The sequence below is a fragment of the Scleropages formosus genome, chromosome 8, assembly GCF_900964775.1.
Source record: "Scleropages formosus chromosome 8, fSclFor1.1, whole genome shotgun sequence".
NCBI lineage: Eukaryota > Metazoa > Chordata > Actinopteri > Osteoglossiformes > Osteoglossidae > Scleropages > Scleropages formosus.
This window is the reverse complement of record NC_041813.1, coordinates 31,915,666-31,934,655: the sequence shown is the minus strand read 5'-3', so window position 1 is coordinate 31,934,655 and position 18,990 is coordinate 31,915,666. Positions and strand designations below refer to the sequence as shown.

Below are 18,990 nucleotides of genomic sequence, written 5' to 3'. Positions count from 1 at the left end.
TTCTCCCTTGACTTGCGTTCCTCTCCCACGACTCTTTTAACAAGAGCCACCTCCCTCTGGAGCACCAGGGGAAGTCTCACCTCCCCTAAAACCTCCAAAGGTCTCCAAAATTCTCTGGGAGGCAGACATCCCAGCCTCATGGGGACTCCTTTATAGTTTGCATCTAGTTGTCCCGTTCATGGTGGCTTTTACTAACCCAATAAGTGTTTCGCAAAGTATCCTGGTATCGGAATATTAAGTTTGACGTATCTCTGACACGTCATGCATTAGGATGACTGACACTGAAGTATCGCGACGTCGTACGCCGATTGGCTGCTGGGACACAAGCCCGATCACTACCGAACGTCAAGGACCGTAACCGGCTCAGTGAGGGAAGGACCAAAGAGCAGCTATAGATCGTGGTCACTGAAATAGCGGAGGGGGATGGTACTGCGGTGTGATGCACCGTGACTCTGCGTGTGTCGGAACTTCTTTCTCAGTCAAAAGTCGCGTCGCGTGGCGTCGCATCGCATCGCATCGCATCGCTGAGTTTCGAAAACTGGCGAGGTGTGCCCAGGTACTTTTTTTTTAATCTGTATGTCACAGCTGGTGTTTCATGCTCGTTTTTTGAGTATATTGAGTTGTATGTTGGCCATGAACTATGTATTTATGTAATCTTTTCCTTTTTAGTTGATGACGTTAATAAAGGAAAAGGACAAAAAAGAGGTACTTGTATCGCCAGTGGAAGGTATCACGGTGGGGCAGGGTCGGATTCTAAAGTCACTGAGAGAAGAACAAAAGAGTGTGTGTGTGTGTGTGTGTGTGTGTGAGAGAGAGAGTTTTGCTTTGTTTTTTCATACACCGCAGTGCGGAGACAAAACACGAAGTTCACAGAGGGAGGGAGACGACAACGTCTCCTTCCTCGGTTTGAACTCTTCCATCTGTTGACCCTGTTTGTTTCCCGATCCTTGAGCTGCACCTCACACACAGTGACACACGCAAAAAAGCCACGTAAGTGAAACGATACAAAGGTAAATGAGTAGGACACGCGGAATCCGGACACACACACTTGACCCCTTCTTGTCTAGTATTTCCCAGAAGATCTTCTTGAGCTTCACGGCCGTGTCCCCCCACATCTTCTCACGTTGACCTGAGACCTTCTTCGGCGCTCCGAAACGGCACATTTCACACATGATCACACGTTCTCTTCTCCTTCTCCATTCCACATCTTCCAATGTACCGCAGTAAATTGCCCAAGAGCTGAAACAGCTGAAATGAGTCGGTGGTAGAAGGCCGAGGACTTGTCTACACTTAATTATTAATATACTGTGATTTACCTCACAGTACTTCACGGCACTGACATCGCTTCTCTCAGACACAACACTCTTCTGTATGAAATGTGAGTGAAGAACACAATTTTTGGCTGATGTAAAATGTAACAATCGTGCACAGAAAGGAGTGTCGTAACAACTTACCGGAGGGCCAAGATAAGAGGAAAAGTACATAAACATGATGGGCAAAAATACATAAACCATCCATGTGCGCGCGATGAACGCAACTCAGTTGGTCCACTTTAAAAAGTTGTCGTTCATTTTTATATTTCTTCTTTGAATTTGTGTGGATTTTATCTGTATAGTATTTTATTCACACATGATTTTAGTAGTCTTGTTTTATTAGGTTTGTGCACTTTTAACTGTTTTTTATATCGATCACTCACTTATTATGTGTGTATGTCTGCTTTTTTTTAGTCTGATTTTACGTTTTAGGGGGTATGATGGTAAAGTTTTATACTGTAATTTAGCAGTAGTTTATGTGTTTTGGAAGATGCATGTATATGATACGATGACTCGGGTTAAGCTGCTATTGGGGGACAGTCCTTGCGTGGGTATGTTGGTGTGGGGAAGACGTGGGTCACTTATATATTTTGAAGCCAGGAGGGGGGATTGTTATGGGAAAGACTTTGTCACTGTCTTCACAATGTATTTTATGTAATGGCTTTTTAGTAAGCCTTGTTGACCAGCTGTAGGAAATGTAGTTTTAAATGTGTCTGGTTGCAAATTTGTTGAGAACTTTTTTTTAAATTGTGTAGGTCGTGTATTTTATTTAATAATAACTTTCTTTAATAGAGTTTTTTTTTTTTTTTTTTTTTTTTTTTTTTTTTTAAGTTGCCGTTCACTCCTTTTACCGCAAGATGGCAGTAAAGAATCTCTCACACACACTCACACACACACACACACACACACACACACACACACACACACACACACACACACACACTTTCAGAACCGCTTGTCCCATACAGGGTCACGGGGAACCGGAGCCTACCCGGCAACACAGGGCGTAAGGCCGGAGGGGGAAGGGACACACCCAGGACGGGACGCCAGTCCGTCGCAAGGCACCCCAAGCGGGACTCGAACCCCAGACCCACCGGAGAGCAGGACTGCAGTTTAACCCAGGCAGTAAAGAATCGCTTTATAAAATACTGGCTCGAGAAACAAAATATTAACATGAAACTTAATTCTAGGCTCATAACTCGGAAAAGGACTAGTTTGGTTAGCTGTACACAGTTGTACACACTACATATCCCCATGATGACCACCACCACTACTGCTACAACCACTGCTACTACGACTGATGACCCCAATTTGCCATCCGGGGCTTAAACTGAGTGACTTTTGGGTTTCACTGCTGACCAGTTGCTGCTACGAGATTAGAACCTGAGCTGCAGGACCTCACACCCGTTACGAAGAACTGCAGCAGTGAGTGAGGAGAAATACCGAAATGTATATTAGGAGTGAAATAATGCAGATAAATACGAAACCAATAATTCGCATACAATAATGATTGGCGGTGTGTGTGGGGGGTCCGGGATTCAGGCAGTTCATCGCAAGGCAGGACTCGAACCCCGGACCCGCCCCGCGGCAGGCACCGCCCAACCCGCTGCGCCACCGCACCCCCGCTTTTAAAAGCATCATAATATCTAAGACTTGCATAGAAAATTCCCAGCAATTTACTCTCCTGCTTTTCTTGATTGTGTAGCTAATAAAGCAAACTGAAAGCGGCCACGTGCTGACAGAAGTTGCACGCGTTGTTTCCAAGTTACATTTACATTTATTTAAGGTTAATATGAGACAATACAGAAGAATGAAGGTCCTTCTACAGTCTGGCTTCCCATGCATGCCTGCTGTCCATGGTGTCTCCTGCCTCGTGCCGTATGTTTCCAGGACAGGTTCTAGACAGCTAGCTGATGAAAATGTAACATCATCTCAACATTGTCATTAACTTTATCTGAGGTTTTCTCCAGACCCTGGTTTGTGGCTATGGAGAGATTTCTGTAGGTTTCCATTCACTGTGATGCAGTGTTTGGATTTACAAACAAATCGAGTTATGAACAGATTCTGGTCCGCAGTTATACTGCAATATTGAGAACAGTGTAGAGAAATTAAACGAAAATATATTGTATGAATCCTGTGGGTGAAAAGTTATGAATTAACTATGTTTAAAAACAATATTTTTCTCAAAATGTGGAATAGTTAAAACATGCCTCAATTATAGTTTCTTGTCTTATTTTTTTACTTATTTCATTTTGCGGTGTTCTTCAACAACCTGGATGTAAACAAATTTAAACGACGCATAATCCATCAGTGGCTTCATCAAACATGCTGCCTTCGCTGCGAGTTATGATTCATAAGTGAATATGGACCCCCCGCCCAATTTAAAATTCAAATTTTTTAATTAAAACCTCTGAACCTCCAGAGCACAGCACCTTCACCACGACACGACACACCCCTGGGAACTACAGTTGAAAAGTTTTGTTGCACCTCAGGGTTTAAATTAAATTAAATTAAAACTCACCTTCTGTCATTTTCTCAAAGCGCTTGTCCCGGACAGGGTCGCGGCAGTCCGGAGCCCATCCAGGAGGGTTTGGCGTTACACCCCGGGCGGGACGCCAGTCCATCGCAGCTTAACTTAAAACTAATTAAATTCCACTCCTATTGGACTGAGCGGTGCTCCGTTTTCATTTGTTGTGAGAAAAGTGTTGTTAGTGCGACAGGTGCAGTATGTGGAATTTTTTCCTGCCCCGGAAAACACAATAAATGATCAAAGAACAGATTAAAGCACTTAAGGCCGAGGGGGGAAAGAAAGAGAGCAGAGTGCGGCCCTGGAAAGAGTCTCTGACACCTTTACCGCACAAATCGCTTCAGTGAAGGACAGGATAATCCAGGAGTAGAGTGCAGTACAGTACAGTACCGACACCGGTACAACAGTAACTCGCTGTGTTTCTTAGGAGAGGAACAGGGCGAGTCGCGCGCTCCTGTCCATTAGCAGTCCGATGACGTAATAAGTAGAGGTTGAACTAGAACTATTTGGGAGCGCAAAGAAAGCGCGAACAGTGAATTTACCGTGACTGTACCACGATGTAACAGCTCTTCTTCGGCTTTTCAAAGTTTCTCTTTCCTAATATGTTTATGTTATTAATTTGCTGACAGGAAATGGAGGCTGCAGTACAGTACCACAGGGTACAGTATGTGTTCGGCGCTGACGGGCAACCACGCGGTCTAAATCGCTGCGAACGCGTCCGTCAGCGCTGCTAGTTTCTTTAAATAAAGTGCGTCTCCAAAGGCACCACATCGCCCGCCGCCTACGGGCAACTGCCTACGGTGTCATTCCGAGCAAAGGTAACGAACGGCCTTTCACTGCAGTATTTCCTCCATTTTCGAGGAGGGGGTGCTTCGCTCAAGCTGGATTCTTCAAGGTGTCCGAGGCCTAGAAGACGTGAAGAACCTTCAGATGCGTCACCTACTGTATTTACCAGCACAAAGTTGTGTTACTTGGTGAAGCTTGTTGGCTCCAACGCATTTTAATACTGGACAGATACAAAGAGAAAATACAAAAAAATTCTTGCAACAGAACAAATCGTTTAAAATGTATTAAACGGGTATGTGTATTGTATGAAGAAACAACACGCTAACAACACGTCCTGCGCTGCCGAGCGCAGAACGTTACTTGAAATCTGTTGAGAACGATCTGCTGCAACCGGTGCGTGAAACGAAATCCCGTTCAGGGCTTCGGCTCCGTCAGGCCCACACTTCAATGACGTCGCCATCCTCCATGTCCAGTTGTGATGGGGTCTGGCTCTCAGCAACCTTTGACCCATCAAACAGAAAGCGCACTTTGCTTTTGGAGCCCGTGGTCATCCGAGAGAGATACTGAGAGAGGACCGAGCCGAGAGGGGCATCCTGGGGAGCAAACGGAGACCTGGTGAGGCTTCCTCACTTAACCACAGATGGGGATTTCATTGTCTACCGCTGTGAGAGGCACAGCACATTTTAGTCTCTTTGACATCCCAAAGGCCACAATGTTCATGGTGCAAAAGGGACAAAGAGTGTTCAACGCTCACCTTGTGAAGGGAGTAGTCCTGCGAGGAGCCCTTCTCTTTACCCTGTAGTCGCACAGTGATCATGTCCCTCTTCCCTCCTTTTTCCACCTCCTCTTGTATCACCACACAATCTGAAAGCAGGATGTTACAGTGCTCTTTCAACACAGGCACCTCAAAAGCAGCTGGATCTTGATTCAAGTGGACTTTCCTCAGGATATTCTACATTCATTCATTCATTCTTTCTATCTTTCTTTTAGCTGACACTTCACTCCAAAGCGAATCGCAGTCATGTGATCAATATAGACAATACCTGTTACCTGTCCTGTGTGACAGATTGTGTTACGGGACACTTTCGGTGCCTTGGTAGTCCATTCAGAAATAAAGTTTTATGTGTGTAGCGGATGGTGGCACAGCGAGTAGCACTGCAGTCTCACAGTGCCTGGGTGGAGTAAGAGGACATAGGTTCGATTCCAACTCAGTCTGTGTGGAGCTTGTATGTTCTCCCTGCGTCCGTGTGGGTTTCCTCCCACACTCCAAAAACATGCTGTTCAGGTTCACCCCTAGTGTGTGTGTGTTCCACTGATGTATGAATGAGTGACCCAGTGTAAGTAGTGTATCTGGCACTGTAAGCCACCCTGGTGAATAAGGTGTGTGGGTTGATAACACTACATAGAGTTCATTGGAAGTCGCTTTGGAGAAAAGCATCTGATAAATATAAATGTAGCTATTTATCTAACTGTCTACGATTAGTTTACAGGACAACATAAACTTAAAATCTGGTGGTGATTGAAAAATACACCAGTTGTTAAAGTTACATACATACATAAAGGAAAACCCTCCAGCACGATGGGGGGGGGATTTCTCATTTTGACTAATTAATGATTCTCGAGAAAGCCCCACCGATGATGTCCGCAATGCCCAAGCCAAGCTCCTTTGCAGTCCTGTCCACGGGGAGCTCGCTGTCCCTCCTTAAGAGCAGTATCTGCGCAGGCGGCACTCTTAACTTCTCCGAAAGCTGGTCCACCGCCATCCTCAAGGGCGCGGTCTGGAATGGACGGAGGTTATTAACCCCCCACCCCTGACCGGGACTGTGCACTTACTCACAAAGGCTCGTGGTAAAACAGCCTTCAAAACTGCCGTCAAATCCTTTCAGTCCTTTCGTGGGTATGTTGGTGAGGGGAAGACATGGGTCAGTTATATATTTTTGAAGCCAGGAAGGGGGATTGTTATGGGAAAGACTTTGTCACTGTCTTGACAATGTATTTTATGTAATGGCTATTTAGTAAGTTTGGTTGACCAACTGTAGGAAAAATGGTTTTGGGTTTGGTTAATCGTGGATTTTTTTGTTTCTTTTTTTTGTTTTTGGTTGTGTATTGTATTGATAACTTTACTAAATAAAGTTGGGAAATAAAAAAAAAAAACTGCTGTCAAATCTAGCAAATAAAACACGTAATATTCTTACTGACTGCATGGGAATCTTGTACAAGTTAGCGCGACAGCGGAACTTCAGCTGTATGTCCCTTGACTCCCGGTTGCGCGCCAACACAGGACTCTCATCAGACACCACAATGATGTCGTCATCGTCATGGTTACCAGAGCCATTGCGGTGATCACCACTTGCCCCGAATTCGTGTGCTGGTGACAGGAGCGAATCAATAGCATTTAATTTCCTGTTGATCTCTCTGGAAGACAAAAGACAAGGACAGATGGAGATAGACGATATGAGAATCATGAGCGAACTATGTTTTACGATACTATCACAGAATGTTACTGTATTATTAGAAATGCAAGGAAAGATTGCAGCTTGCAGTCAGTGTGTACGTGTGCAAATTGTGAAAGTACATTTGTGTGGCACTAATGAATTCTTTAACAGTAACAATGTGATTTACATTTTTTTTTTTTTTTTTAAAAAATCAACTCACTTAATCTTTTGGTTTGCTCGTCTGGTGGTCTTAGCAATATGTCTTCGGGGTGGTGGGGGTGGAGACGGCGAATGGATCGTTTCTCTAAGAAGAAAAAAACACAGACTGCTGGCGAACAGCTTTGACCTGAAAAGTTTCACTGTCAGTAACATCTTTAGCTCTGTTTTTATCAAAATAAGCGCTGACTTGTTTAATCCATTTATGGACCACTTGGAGCAAAAACATTCCATTAAATCGCTAGTCGGACTTCTGCGCATTATAGCCGTGCAACTGCGGCGCTGAGTTTTGGCGACGGAGCACGCAAACAGTTACGTTACTCACGGAACTCCGTTTTCTTCTGGCTCTTCCTCCGAGTCCGAGAGGGCCACCGTGATGGATTTGGTTTCCGCTCTGGGCGCAGTCTGTGACTCAGGCCAGAGAGGGAGCTCACCTGCATCTTCACTGACTGCAAGAAAATGTTGAAGGCCCACACGTCCTAGATACAGCACCACAATCCCGCCTGGTCCAACTGTTACAGTTGCACATACCGCAGTATCTCACTTCACAGCTGCATTGAAAAGCAAACGACACTTTCTCACTCTTCACTTTCCTAAACCCACGATTCATCGCTACGTTTCCAGCTGGCCGCACGACTCGTGCCTCCAAGGCAGCGTGGGCGCGCAACGCCCCCGCCGAGCCGGCCCATCTCCGCACACGCGACGGGTTCCGCGGCGCCGTACGCAGGAGCGGCACGCGTCTCCGTGCGGACGGACGGAAGAGCCGACGTCACGGTCGCCTCTCCAGAAGAGAAGCGAACCCGGGACTCGCGCTGCTCCCGGCCCAGCCTACGCTCCGGCTGCGGCGAGGCGAGTCGCTCGGACCTCGCGCCGACGGAACGCGTCCGTTTAGATGCCGTTACGAACGAGCATAACTTGACGGGATGCGGTTTTGCTGAGGTGGCCGCGTAAACCTCGGCGAGCGCGAACGTGCGAACGTGTACGTTACCTGAGCTGTCGGGCAAGATGGAAGGCTTCAGCTGCAAACTTGTGCTGACCTGAGGAAGAGGAGCAAAGTGCAGTTGAGTGCGCGACGCAAGCTTCCCAACACGCGTCCTCTCTCATTTGATAGGGTCACCTCCCTACGCCGTCACGTACGATCGCAATGCAAGCTGAAACGCGGCAACACGGAAAACACACCTTTTGGAGCAAAGAGGTAAAGTGAGGTAAAGTGAGGTAAAGTGAGGTAAAGTGAGGTAAAGTGAGGTAAAGTTCACACAAACACACTCTGTAGGGGCGATCGCTGTGTCATTCGCTCAACTGAGGTTTAAAACTATTTCAGGGGTTTAGCTAAACTGCAATACTAACCAGTTACATGAGATTCATTAGCAACAAGTGACATAATTTAGCTTGATTTTAACCGGCGCTTACTTTTCATTGACCCTGCGGCGCAGCTACTTCGCGGCAGCCAAGCGCAGACACGCGCCGAGGAAGGCGCTTCTCAGCGAGCGCGGCCACCGGGACGATACCTCGCGACGCCCCTTCCTTCGCTAGTCGAAGTTAACGAAAGCCAGAGGAGGACGGCAGCGCCTCGCCGAGAGGACACCCGGAGAACCGAAGCACCCAGGGAGAGCGAACGAGGTCACCGTCGCTGGGGACGAGTCCCGTCCGTGACCCGACGCCCGTCGACCGCCGCTAATCCGCTCCGCTTAGCACCCGCCTCCGGTCCTTTTCCATACGCTGCTGCCGTTTTTTTTTTTTTTTCCTTGGGGGTGTGTTGCTCTACTGAAAGAAGAGCCATGCTGATGGAAAACAGCAATGTTTCAGCTCAGCTACTGTTCCTGCCTCCATGCCAGTAAGAGCAAAAACATGGGTCCTCTTTACTAAACTTCAACGTCCACTGTGTGTCCAGTGCATGTAAGTGCACAATATTCATTATATTGCACTTGTTTCACATGCTATACAGTATTAAGAAGGTGTAACGTAAACCTGGGATACAGCGACCTCTAGTGGCGATGCGGACACTTCTACTACGACGCACGAGACTTCCGGTTGACAATCGCTTCGCACCTAAATCGCAGCTACGCGAATATAATAGACAGAGAGGGGGAAGAAAGAAAAAAAAAAAAAAAAAAAAAAAAACCCACGCACGCGCGCGCGCACACACACACACCTTGTTGGAGTAGATGGGCACTGTTGTCACCGCTGAGGGATCGATGATTCTTCGTCTTTTCGAGGGTGGGAGGTGAGGGCTCTTAGAGCCATAGTCGCTGTCACTGTCGGTCTCCTGCAGGACGAGAGAGAGAGGGAGTGACTGTGAGTACCGGAGAAAGCGAGACCCCTCAAACCATAATCCGGAGTCCTTATAAAAGACAGAAACTGCGAGTTTTTCGGCTCCACCCACGAAGTGAGAATCTTTCGTTTCGACCGGACGCTGGACTCGAATCGAATGCAAGCAGCAGCTACTCAGTTATTTACTGCGCTCAGTCACAGAGACTCAGCACAAATTTGGCGCGTAATTAGTGCCACATAAACACACACTTCTTTTCACAGCTCTAAGTTAACACCTCTGTGTAAGAACACGGAACCGCTTCGTTCGCATGCAAACACGCTTTCTTTACTTACACTTATTTAGTTTTTTCATGTTACGAATAACTTACAGGTTCAGACATGATTTTCCAGAACGACGCCGGAAGCTCAGATTCTTGCCTTCGCGGAATCATGAAACGTCATGAAGTAACTTTTAATTATGCCCGTCGCTATTGGAGAAAACACAAGTCCGTTATGGCAGATGTAGGTTTTCATTGGTCAACTAGCTTAAAGAGGCGGAAAACGCAATGAGTTTTCCGGTTGCTCACTAGTGCATGCTGGGTATTGAAGTCTGTAGGTGACCCTCTAAGCACAGTGACACATTAATGATGAGTTACACTATCAGTAATGCACATGACTAAAAGAGTTTTATGCAAAAGCTTAAGACCACACTGACACGGATAGGGACAGCTGGCAGCACGGTGATTACAGCTGCTGCTCCTTTTGGACCCAAAGGTTGCACATTTGAATCCCACCACCAACTGTAATACCCTTGAGCATTGTACTTACCCTAAATTGTTAAAATTACCCAGCTCTATACATGGATAAACAGTTGCGGGTAGCCTGACATTGTAAGTCACTTTGGCAAAAAGTGTCAGCGAAACAAGTACATGTAATGTTTTGAAATGGATTTAATACGTGAATCTCTGAAATGGAGATCCCTGAAACAAAGGTGAGAATGTAAAATGTGACTATAAAGCATCAAGGGAGCCACAAACAGCAATGGAAGCTGAAACATACATTTTACCTAAGACATTACATACACTTATATGTATTACGTGTAACTCCAACAGTCGTTATGTGATCTTTGCTCTGCAGTGTCCAGTTAAAGAAATGCCCAATATGGTTACTGCCTGCTGTACTAGTTTGCAATAAGAGAGGACAAATTGTTAGCCAGTGGGAACCTTTAAGCTTCTTTCCTTGTATACCGAATATTTTGTACCTCAATGTCTCTGTACAGCTGTCAGTGTCTGCCTCCTGCACACCCCGGGTCTTCAAGAGGAGGGGAGTATGTACGTGTTTGTTCTCGCTGCAGTTGCCTGGCGACTGAGGACTACATCGTGTCTGGGAAGACCCACCACTCATGCGGAGACCTTGAACATGTCTTAACTACAATATGTAGAGCGTACCTTTTGTACACCTCGAGAGGCAAAGTCATGAACGCCATATGGCATGCTCAAGCTGAAATATAAAACCTCAGAAATATGGGAAACAAGAACAGCTTGATGTAGTTGAGCTTCTTACATTTTAGTTTTTTTAACATGCGAAAAAACCTATTCATCTATTAAAATCAGTTCAAAATGTATATTTCTGCAGCAATTTTTCTTTATGTTTCCAATTCTGCTCTGATGCTTTCCGTGTCTCTCATGCATTTCTGCCAGCAAAACATGAAACTGGGAGAAGGAAAATCGCCAAAAACACTGTTTTACTTCACTGTTTTACACACTAACACACACAACATGATAGAAAAAATATGCAAAGACAAAGGTACAAAGCCCAGATGCACATTAGGACACGACATTACTCGCACTAGGATGCACAAAGAGGTCAGAAACGTTGCCAGTGTTCTCCGTCACTTGAAGCTCATGAACACGTGATACACACATTGCTTCCTGGGTGGATTCTTCACTTCTTCTTGTTCTCCTTGCAGGCCACCACATACCTCTGAGCTACGTTGAGGGGAGGGGAGTACCCATCGGCGTAGGATGTGTCCTCAAACAGCACCGAATAGTCATCCTGGGGCTGCCAGGGTAATGCAGAACACCATAAAACACATAAGCGTCAGCTGCGTCTGCATGAACGGGACAAAACACTCTGAGCGAGACAGGCTGAGTGTGTGCAGAAACCCTGCACGTATTACAATCTCTGTCTGCGCCTGCTTGTACGGCACATAGGAGACACGGATGAGAGGACGCTGGCAACCTCACCCGCTGTGGGGGGGTGTGGATCAGAGCCCTGTAGAAGCAGGTGGTCTGAGGGTACAGAGCCAGCACCAGGTGGTCCTTGCTGAACAGCGCCTCGGGGTCCGTTTCTGGGTTGGCCTTCCACTGCGGCAGCGGAATAATCCTCCTCCTGCTGAGCGTGTGTCTCCTGAGGAGGGGAGGGGGGGCGTGTGAGTACAGGGAGTACAGGTAGCGCACACGCTGCACGAGGTGCGTGTACGGCGAGCTGCCTAATGACTGCGCTCAGCTGCCTTTCCGCAGAGTGACACTCACACAAACACAGCGGTGTGCTGGGTGGGGGGTGGGGTACTCGTTACGCCATCTGCACCACTCTGAGCAGCGCTCCAAGACCCACCGACCAATGACACGATTATTTGGGCATTCTGGGATGTTCGGCGACACCATGATGTTGTGATGCGAGCCCTGAGGAAGCGAAGGAACGGCCTCCTGGCCTTTTCTTCAGTGTCGGGCACCTCTGTGTGGAACGAACGGCTCACGCACGTCGGCGAGATACCGCTGTCCATTCAAGAGCCAGTGACTTCACCTAAAGTATGGCGCTTTTTCTCCCAAGCTCCGTCTTTCTTTTTCAGTCCAGCGGGTGACACATATTCTCTGTGAAACACTCAGTCCACATGTATCCAAAGAGTCACGGCTGCCAGTGATGAAGTCGCGCAAATCCAGCCGATCCTTTCACAACCGTTCTGCATGTGAGCATTACTTTGAGATGGTGCTGGGTTCCCACAGCCTGTCAGATGAACAGATCCATACTCCCCCCTGCCCCAAATCCCCGACCCATTCATTAATCTACAGCAGTTCCGAGGTAAACAAACACACGCAAAGGAGCGCACGCGCACACACGAGAGAGACATGGGCAACGAAGCAGCGATACTCACTCCTTTCCCTCCTCGTCGATGTCGTCCACCTCGTACCTGAGGACACAGGACAGAATCAGCAGTGACCTCGGTCCTTGGAACCAAGTTGCACTCCTCCTTCCTTACCGGCAGCTCACTCTTCCGCAGTAACCCTGTCCAGCGTTACCTCAGCGACTCGCTGGGTTGAACACACAGTTAGGCTGGTGTGCAGCCCCCCCCCCGCCCTGGCACCTCAGCGGAAACAGACTGACGGGACAAACGGCCCAATTCACTTGTGCCGTTGCACAGCCTGCGCTTCACCATGCTGCCATCTGCTCTGAGACTCTTCTGAAGCTGATCTGGCTGCCGCTGCCTCTGCACCTCCTGCCCAGCACACAGCTCTCCAAACCAGCTTTTGCTGTGTGTGCGCTTGTGTGCGTGTCTCAAGCTTTCCTATCTCTCGACAACGGAAGAATGCCCTAAATGAACAACCAGTTTTGCAAATGTTCCGCAAGAAGGATGTCTGCTGACGCGCTGTCCGTTCGCACTGGGGACCCGTTGGCCCTAGAACCGGTCACTTACTTGTTGGTGGAGTGGTTGTAGCTGACCACCTCCGCCAGGATCCACTGCTCATCGCCGTCCATCGCCTTCACCCTGGCAGCCACCTTGTCCCCTGGCTTGGCTACGTAGTCGCTGCTGGCCGGGATGGCTCCGCACAGAGGAGGGGGGCTGGCGGGGGAGCGTGGAGTCAGGGCACGAACACGACACAGCAGAAACGACACGTCCCGGCAGCTCAGCGTTCGCTATTATTGAGCACTCCGCATCCGTCCACACTTTTACACATCACGGTACCTGGGGTGATTTGGGCTGCACTGCTGCTCGGTGGACCTCTAAAGGAAGTGGAACCCAGGTCGCACACAGAGGTCCAAAACCTCAAGCCTGCTGGTTCTCAGTTTTAGCTCCAACACGGTGCAATGAGTTTCTCCAGTACCTGAACTTCTCCCACACTGAAGAAGGGTCCTGAACCCATCTCTTTGGGAGCCACTTCTCCTCTGATCTCCTGACAGCTCCATCACCAACTGCTACGATTATCTGTGCATTTGCTGTTTGAATGTCACTTCTAGAGGAGCTACTGGAGGGATGTGAACCAGCGACATGGTGGTGTCACACACACAAGCTGTGTGTCCATAATCCTGTGTCTGTGTCTAGAGCTCTGTCTGTTGTTGATGCTCCTTTGTTTACGCTTGAGCTGTGTGTCACTTTGGAGAAAAAAAGTGTAAATGTCACACCGTAAGTGTAAACATACACTCTTTGCTGACCAGCGCTACTCCCTGGCACAGCGCCTCCTGCAGGTCACTGATCACCTGTCTCCCGGTTTGCCGATCCACAGCGGCAGCGTCATGGCAGACTGCTGAAGGAGCGTCATGAGCACTCCTCTCCTCATGGTCTTCCTCGGGGGGTCACTGTCGCTGTACACCCCCGCCATCTTTGCCGCTGAGCGGCAACACAGAGAAGAGGGGGAAATGAGACGAAGGGCGTTTTGTCAACAGCGCTGTTATTCACACTGGTGCTGCAGGGCTACGCACACACACAACTGAGACAAACACCAAGCGTGGGTAAGAAACAAAACACACACTTACCAATGCGCCTCTCTTCCAGAAGTTTCTTGATATCTGCAATCTTCTGCAGAGCGTGACGAAGGATGCTGAAGGAAGAGGAGCGACACACACCACGTTCATCACAGCACTGTTTGTACCGCACCCAGTGATGCCGAGATGGTGTTAAGAGAACAGGCGCGACTTTTTAAGCTCGCTCTTCTACTTAATGCCATGATTCCTTAAGAGGACATGGCTGCAGTGTGGGAAGTAAAAAGAACTTCTACATGAGTATTGAAGCACATCACAAGTGTGCACATTGACAGCAACACTTCTTTTGCTGCGCATCATACTACTGCGTGCTGATGAGGACAGGAATTAGAGGAATGTCATTATTCCCTTCAGCTGAAGCGCCACTGCTGCCTTTCTCTTTTATTTTCCTTTTAAAATTGAGTCACACCAAATCTGAGGGCGTTCGACTGTAAGTGGAACTGGGGCACAAACACCGAACGGGACGAGATGCAAAACCCACCTGCATTCTGCCTCTGCGTCCGCTTTGGCCGTGGTGTACAGCCCGCGTAACTTGGTTCTGTAGTACGGAGAGGCTGCGGACGAGAGACGACAGAAGACGTGAGCAAGAGCGGCAACGATGGAAATGGTCCCCCCGCACAGAGACTCGAACGCACGGAGACTCACTTTTGTTCTCTGTCTGCATCCTTTCGTGGGTCTTCTGGATGTTGAGGAGGTTGTGTTCACTGCGAGAACGTTCCTCCTGGTAGCATGCGCACACACACACACACACACACACACAGTGCATTACTGCAGAACGTATGTTCACCTGATGTCAACAAAGTGTACGCGTGTCCCACCACGTGGAGCTCCACACTCAGTGGACTGGACGCCAGTTGGATGTGTGATCGAGGCCCGCAATGTCTCACCTGTGTCTGTTTAATGAGCTGGTGCAGCTCGGTGAGGTATTCTGCAATCTGGCTGTCTGCCGATACCAGGGCCATGGGGGGGGAGAGGCAGGAGCCCGGGGGGGGGGTGTGTGTGTTCTGAGGTGAAGCACAAACAGTGACACACAGACACTGAGACAGAGACAGCGTGAGGACAGGTTTGGTTCGTGTCGAAGAGCCCACGTGAAGTACACCTGTCTTGACTATGAATGACACAGTCACAGTGCAGTACCCCCCCCCCACACATCCACACACACACAGTTTTTTATTTATATCCAGTGACTGTGAGTTAGTTACCCACACACGTCACGCCCTCATTCTAAACTTCTATTTCATCCCGTTACACACGGACTCAAGACCGACCGATCGTGCGTCACAATATCAATCTTACTCACAACGAAGCGCACGAAAGGCACACATTACCGTTAATTTAACAGTAACCACTTGAGTAAAGTAGCTCGAACGCACCGATGTGCGCGGTTTCTCTCTCTTTCGCTCCACTTCCTCGCTACGGGCTCCCCGGGGGGACAAACAGTGCCGCGAACTGCAAGGAAGCGCTCGTTTTCGGAAACGCGTTTTCTGACCGATCGCTCCCTCGTCGCGTGCTTGTTGTTAGCGCCACACATCTGGCGTTCCTATTATCGAAGGTTTAAAAATAAACAACGCAAAGGTGTGGATGCTTTCACATACAAAGCGAAAATGCGCCTTTGAAACCGCAGCCCATTTTGTTCATTATTGTTTGCTTTTTCTTCTCTTAAGAGCACGGTAAACGAGAGATAAACACGAAGGTGAGAAAACATTTTCGGGTCACGTGATACGAACAGCTTCATAAATAAGAATGTCATAACACGATGAATGTAATAACCCTTTTCAGCGCTACTAAGTGAAAGTTCTTTGTGATTGTTTATGTACTTCTTTAGTGAATGTTTCGAACGCGGGCTAAACGTTTTTTTCATGATAATAATAAATAAAATCTGTTTTCCCTTTTTATTACTTTTTATTTCATTATCGGTAATGGGTTTGAACACAGACACTCCGCGAGGAACAAAACGCCGGGCCACAAAGGGGCATTGAACCCAAAGTAAACAAAGTAAAACAAAGTAATGAGAACAGTGGCCACGTGGCAACAACCTGGTTTGAGCAGATCATGGGGAACGTGTCTCTCTCTCTCTCTCTCTCTCTCTCTCTCTCTCTCTCTCTCTCTCTCTCTCTCTCTCTCTCACACACACACACACACACACACACACACACACACACACACACACACACACACACACACACACACACAGAGATCTGAAATATGCCAGTTTGCCCAGTGACAGCTGGAATTCTCTGGAACCTTCTGCTTCTTTCCAGATGTCATCATTTGTCACGAATATGAAAGTATGTAATCATTACTGTACTTCAAAAGCCTTACAGACTCTACATACTTTCATATTCGTGACAAATGATGACATCTGCAAAGCCTTTAAACAACGTTTACAAGATTTTGGATCCTTCTCAAGGTGCAATTACTCATGTTTGTAAAAACACACTTATGGAAACTCAAAATAATGTATCATGTGAACTAACTCCTCTGGCCAAATTACAGAGCTTTCCTCCTTCACTTACATATTGATGTGTTTCACATTCACTCAAACGAAGGTCAAGTGAAGGGTACGAGAGGGAAACGAGGGGAAACAAGGGTTCAAGTCCCCCTCACACGCTGGGAGCCTGGAGTGCGGAGGGAGAAAAAGCCCAGCGTTGATCAGGTGTTCCTGAACATTCACCTTCACATCGAAGATAAACGTGGACTGTAATCTAATCATAAGTGGAGAGGAGGAAGGACAAAGGAGAAGGACAAACATGAAACAAAACATAGCTTGTCCACACACATAGTGCAAATGTGAAGTAATTTAGAAAAGAGAAAGTTCCCTCAGAGCTGCTGAATCCTTGTCGAAAGAAAGAAAGAAAGAAAAAAAGAAAGGAGAGGGGAAAAAGACAAGTGTAGAGTGTCCTGCAGCGGAGAGAAGGCCGTGTGTTTGTTTGCACACGCTGTCCCGCCCGCTGGACACACTGTAACCAGGGCTGATGCAACTTTGACTCACTGTTTACAGTGTGAAAGTCCGCCCTTGGAAGGGTGGGGGGGTGTGACGGGGGGATGGAGACGGGACTATAAATGAGGCGAGAGCCGAGCTGCACTGGAAAACAACAGGAACAGAAGCGGGGAGCAGGCGTGCGGTCGGAGAGACACAACACACTGCGCATATAATCAGTGCTCAGTCATCAGTCCTCGGTCATCAGTCATCGTCTTTGCTGCTTTGTGAGCCTCTGTCTTCCAGCCATGAGTTTTGTGGACGTGAAAAAACTAGAACCCACCACCTTCGAGGAGAACTACTACGACCAGTACGAGTACTACAACCTGACTGAGCGGTACTGCGGTAAGACCACATCTCTTACTCCTGCTGTACCCTCCTCCCCCAGTGTACTGGCTACTGAGTACAGTGTGTTCTCATGTATGGCACAGTGTCACGTCGCCTGGAAACACTCTGTGTGTGTGTGTGTGTGTGTGTGTGTGTGTGTGTGTGTGTGTGTGTGTGTGTGTGTGTGTGTGTGTGTGTGTGTCTTTTTTCACCCCGGTGCTGGCTTTGCCGTCTCAGGTGGCGCGAGCCGCAAGGGCCGCACAAAACGCGAGGCCAGCTGCAACACGAACCGACACTGTCCCGCGGGGCACGAGCGCAAGATCACGGAGAAGCTGCAGAGGTCCGAGAAGAGGGGCAAAGAGTGAGCGGGGGACTCACCAAGGTGTGTGTGCGCGCGCACGCGCTTCTTCTTTCCAAAGCTCAATTATTCCACCTGCCTTCAAGTTTTTCCTAGTGTCAATGTTCCCTCGTCATTCTGAAACCACGTTTTACCGCATTCCAGATGACCCCGGACGGACAAACATGGTAAAGGACCACAACCGCCTTGGAGATGGACCGCAAAATGGACAGAGAGCAGATGCGGACTGGAGACTACAGAAGAGGCCCATCAGATTGAGACGTGGTGAAACAGGGTGAAGAGCCTGGCAGATTGGAGGGTTTGGACCCAAAGAGCCGACACCGCTGCGCAGGTGGAGACGGCGACTCGAGAGCCGGACCGTCAACCTGACTGCGTAACAGATGAGAAGAGGAGGAGGAGGAGATGCGCTTGTCATGGGCAAAAACAAGCCCACATTTACTACAGTGAAATACATGCTCACTTTGAAATAAACACTCTTTACACCTACCTCTGTGTGTGTGTGTGTGTGTGTGTTTTCTGCATTTGTGTTCTTTTCTGACCAACCATCCAGCTGAAACTGAGCGCGTTGGACACACAAACCTCCCCTTCAAATCAGTTACAGAAATATACATGATCTGAGAACACACACAACACGCACCCGGTAGCACGTTTTACATTGATGTGCAGAACATCTCACCCCTCGCACTTTTCAACCACGTACAGCTCGGTGTCTCCGAGATCGAGTTCCTTCGCCTCCCCGCTGGTCTGTGCACATGTCCTGAGCTCTTCGCTGAAGTGGACGACTCACCCATCCCTCTACTTCATCGACTGAGATCCCGGGAATCACGATGACAGCTAGGACCCTCAAAACACCGAAGGCACAAGTCAGCCCTGCAGATAACATGGTACGAGACGCAGGATCCACCCTGACCTCACGCCACACTTTACGCCGGCCCTGCTCCAAACCATCTGGCCCGTCTGGCCTTCCAGTCTCCGCCATCAAACCTATACCGATGCACAATACCGTGTCTGCGTCTGACCTACCAAAGCATTCGCACGTC

At 48.3% G+C, this 18,990-nt stretch overlaps 3 protein-coding genes across 5 annotated transcripts; 1 reads left to right on the top strand and 2 right to left on the bottom strand.

The window, feature by feature from the left end:
- Positions 1-3,428: 3,428 nt before the first annotated feature.
- nfatc2ip (nuclear factor of activated T cells 2 interacting protein) lies at positions 3,429-10,017 on the bottom strand. The gene is made up of 9 exons (XM_018764317.2): positions 9,917-10,017; positions 9,430-9,543; positions 8,266-8,314; positions 7,603-7,726; positions 7,282-7,365; positions 6,822-7,041; positions 6,260-6,404; positions 5,381-5,490; positions 3,429-5,219 (listed from the first exon to the last, which is right to left on the bottom strand). The coding sequence occupies exons 1-9, from the start codon at positions 9,977-9,979 to the stop codon at positions 5,058-5,060; spliced, it is 1,071 nt and encodes a 356-aa protein (XP_018619833.1). The 5' UTR covers positions 9,980-10,017; the 3' UTR covers positions 3,429-5,057.
- A 1,237-nt stretch (positions 10,018-11,254) lies between these two features.
- sgf29 (SAGA complex associated factor 29) lies at positions 11,255-15,713 on the bottom strand. Of its 3 annotated transcripts, none has more exons than XM_018764295.2 (10): positions 15,614-15,713; positions 15,173-15,289; positions 14,931-15,006; positions 14,767-14,839; positions 14,280-14,344; positions 14,004-14,133; positions 13,222-13,368; positions 12,682-12,717; positions 11,774-11,936; positions 11,255-11,588 (listed from the first exon to the last, which is right to left on the bottom strand). In XM_018764295.2, the coding sequence occupies exons 2-10, from the start codon at positions 15,245-15,247 to the stop codon at positions 11,472-11,474; spliced, it is 882 nt and encodes a 293-aa protein (XP_018619811.1). In that variant the 5' UTR covers positions 15,248-15,289; positions 15,614-15,713; the 3' UTR covers positions 11,255-11,471. The 3 variants fall into 3 exon arrangements, with proteins under 3 accessions (XP_018619811.1, XP_018619812.1, XP_018619810.2); XM_018764296.2 differs by having other exon boundaries at positions 15,173-15,322; positions 15,614-15,697; XM_018764294.2 differs by having other exon boundaries at positions 15,173-15,712.
- Positions 15,714-17,360: 1,647 nt separating this feature from the next.
- nupr1b (nuclear protein 1b) lies at positions 17,361-18,437 on the top strand. Its single transcript, XM_018764297.2, has 3 exons — positions 17,361-17,610; positions 17,830-17,974; positions 18,095-18,437. Exons 1-2 carry the CDS (start codon positions 17,514-17,516, stop codon positions 17,955-17,957), a joined length of 225 nt encoding a protein of 74 aa, XP_018619813.1. The 5' UTR covers positions 17,361-17,513; the 3' UTR covers positions 17,958-17,974; positions 18,095-18,437.
- Positions 18,438-18,990: the final 553 nt, after the last annotated feature.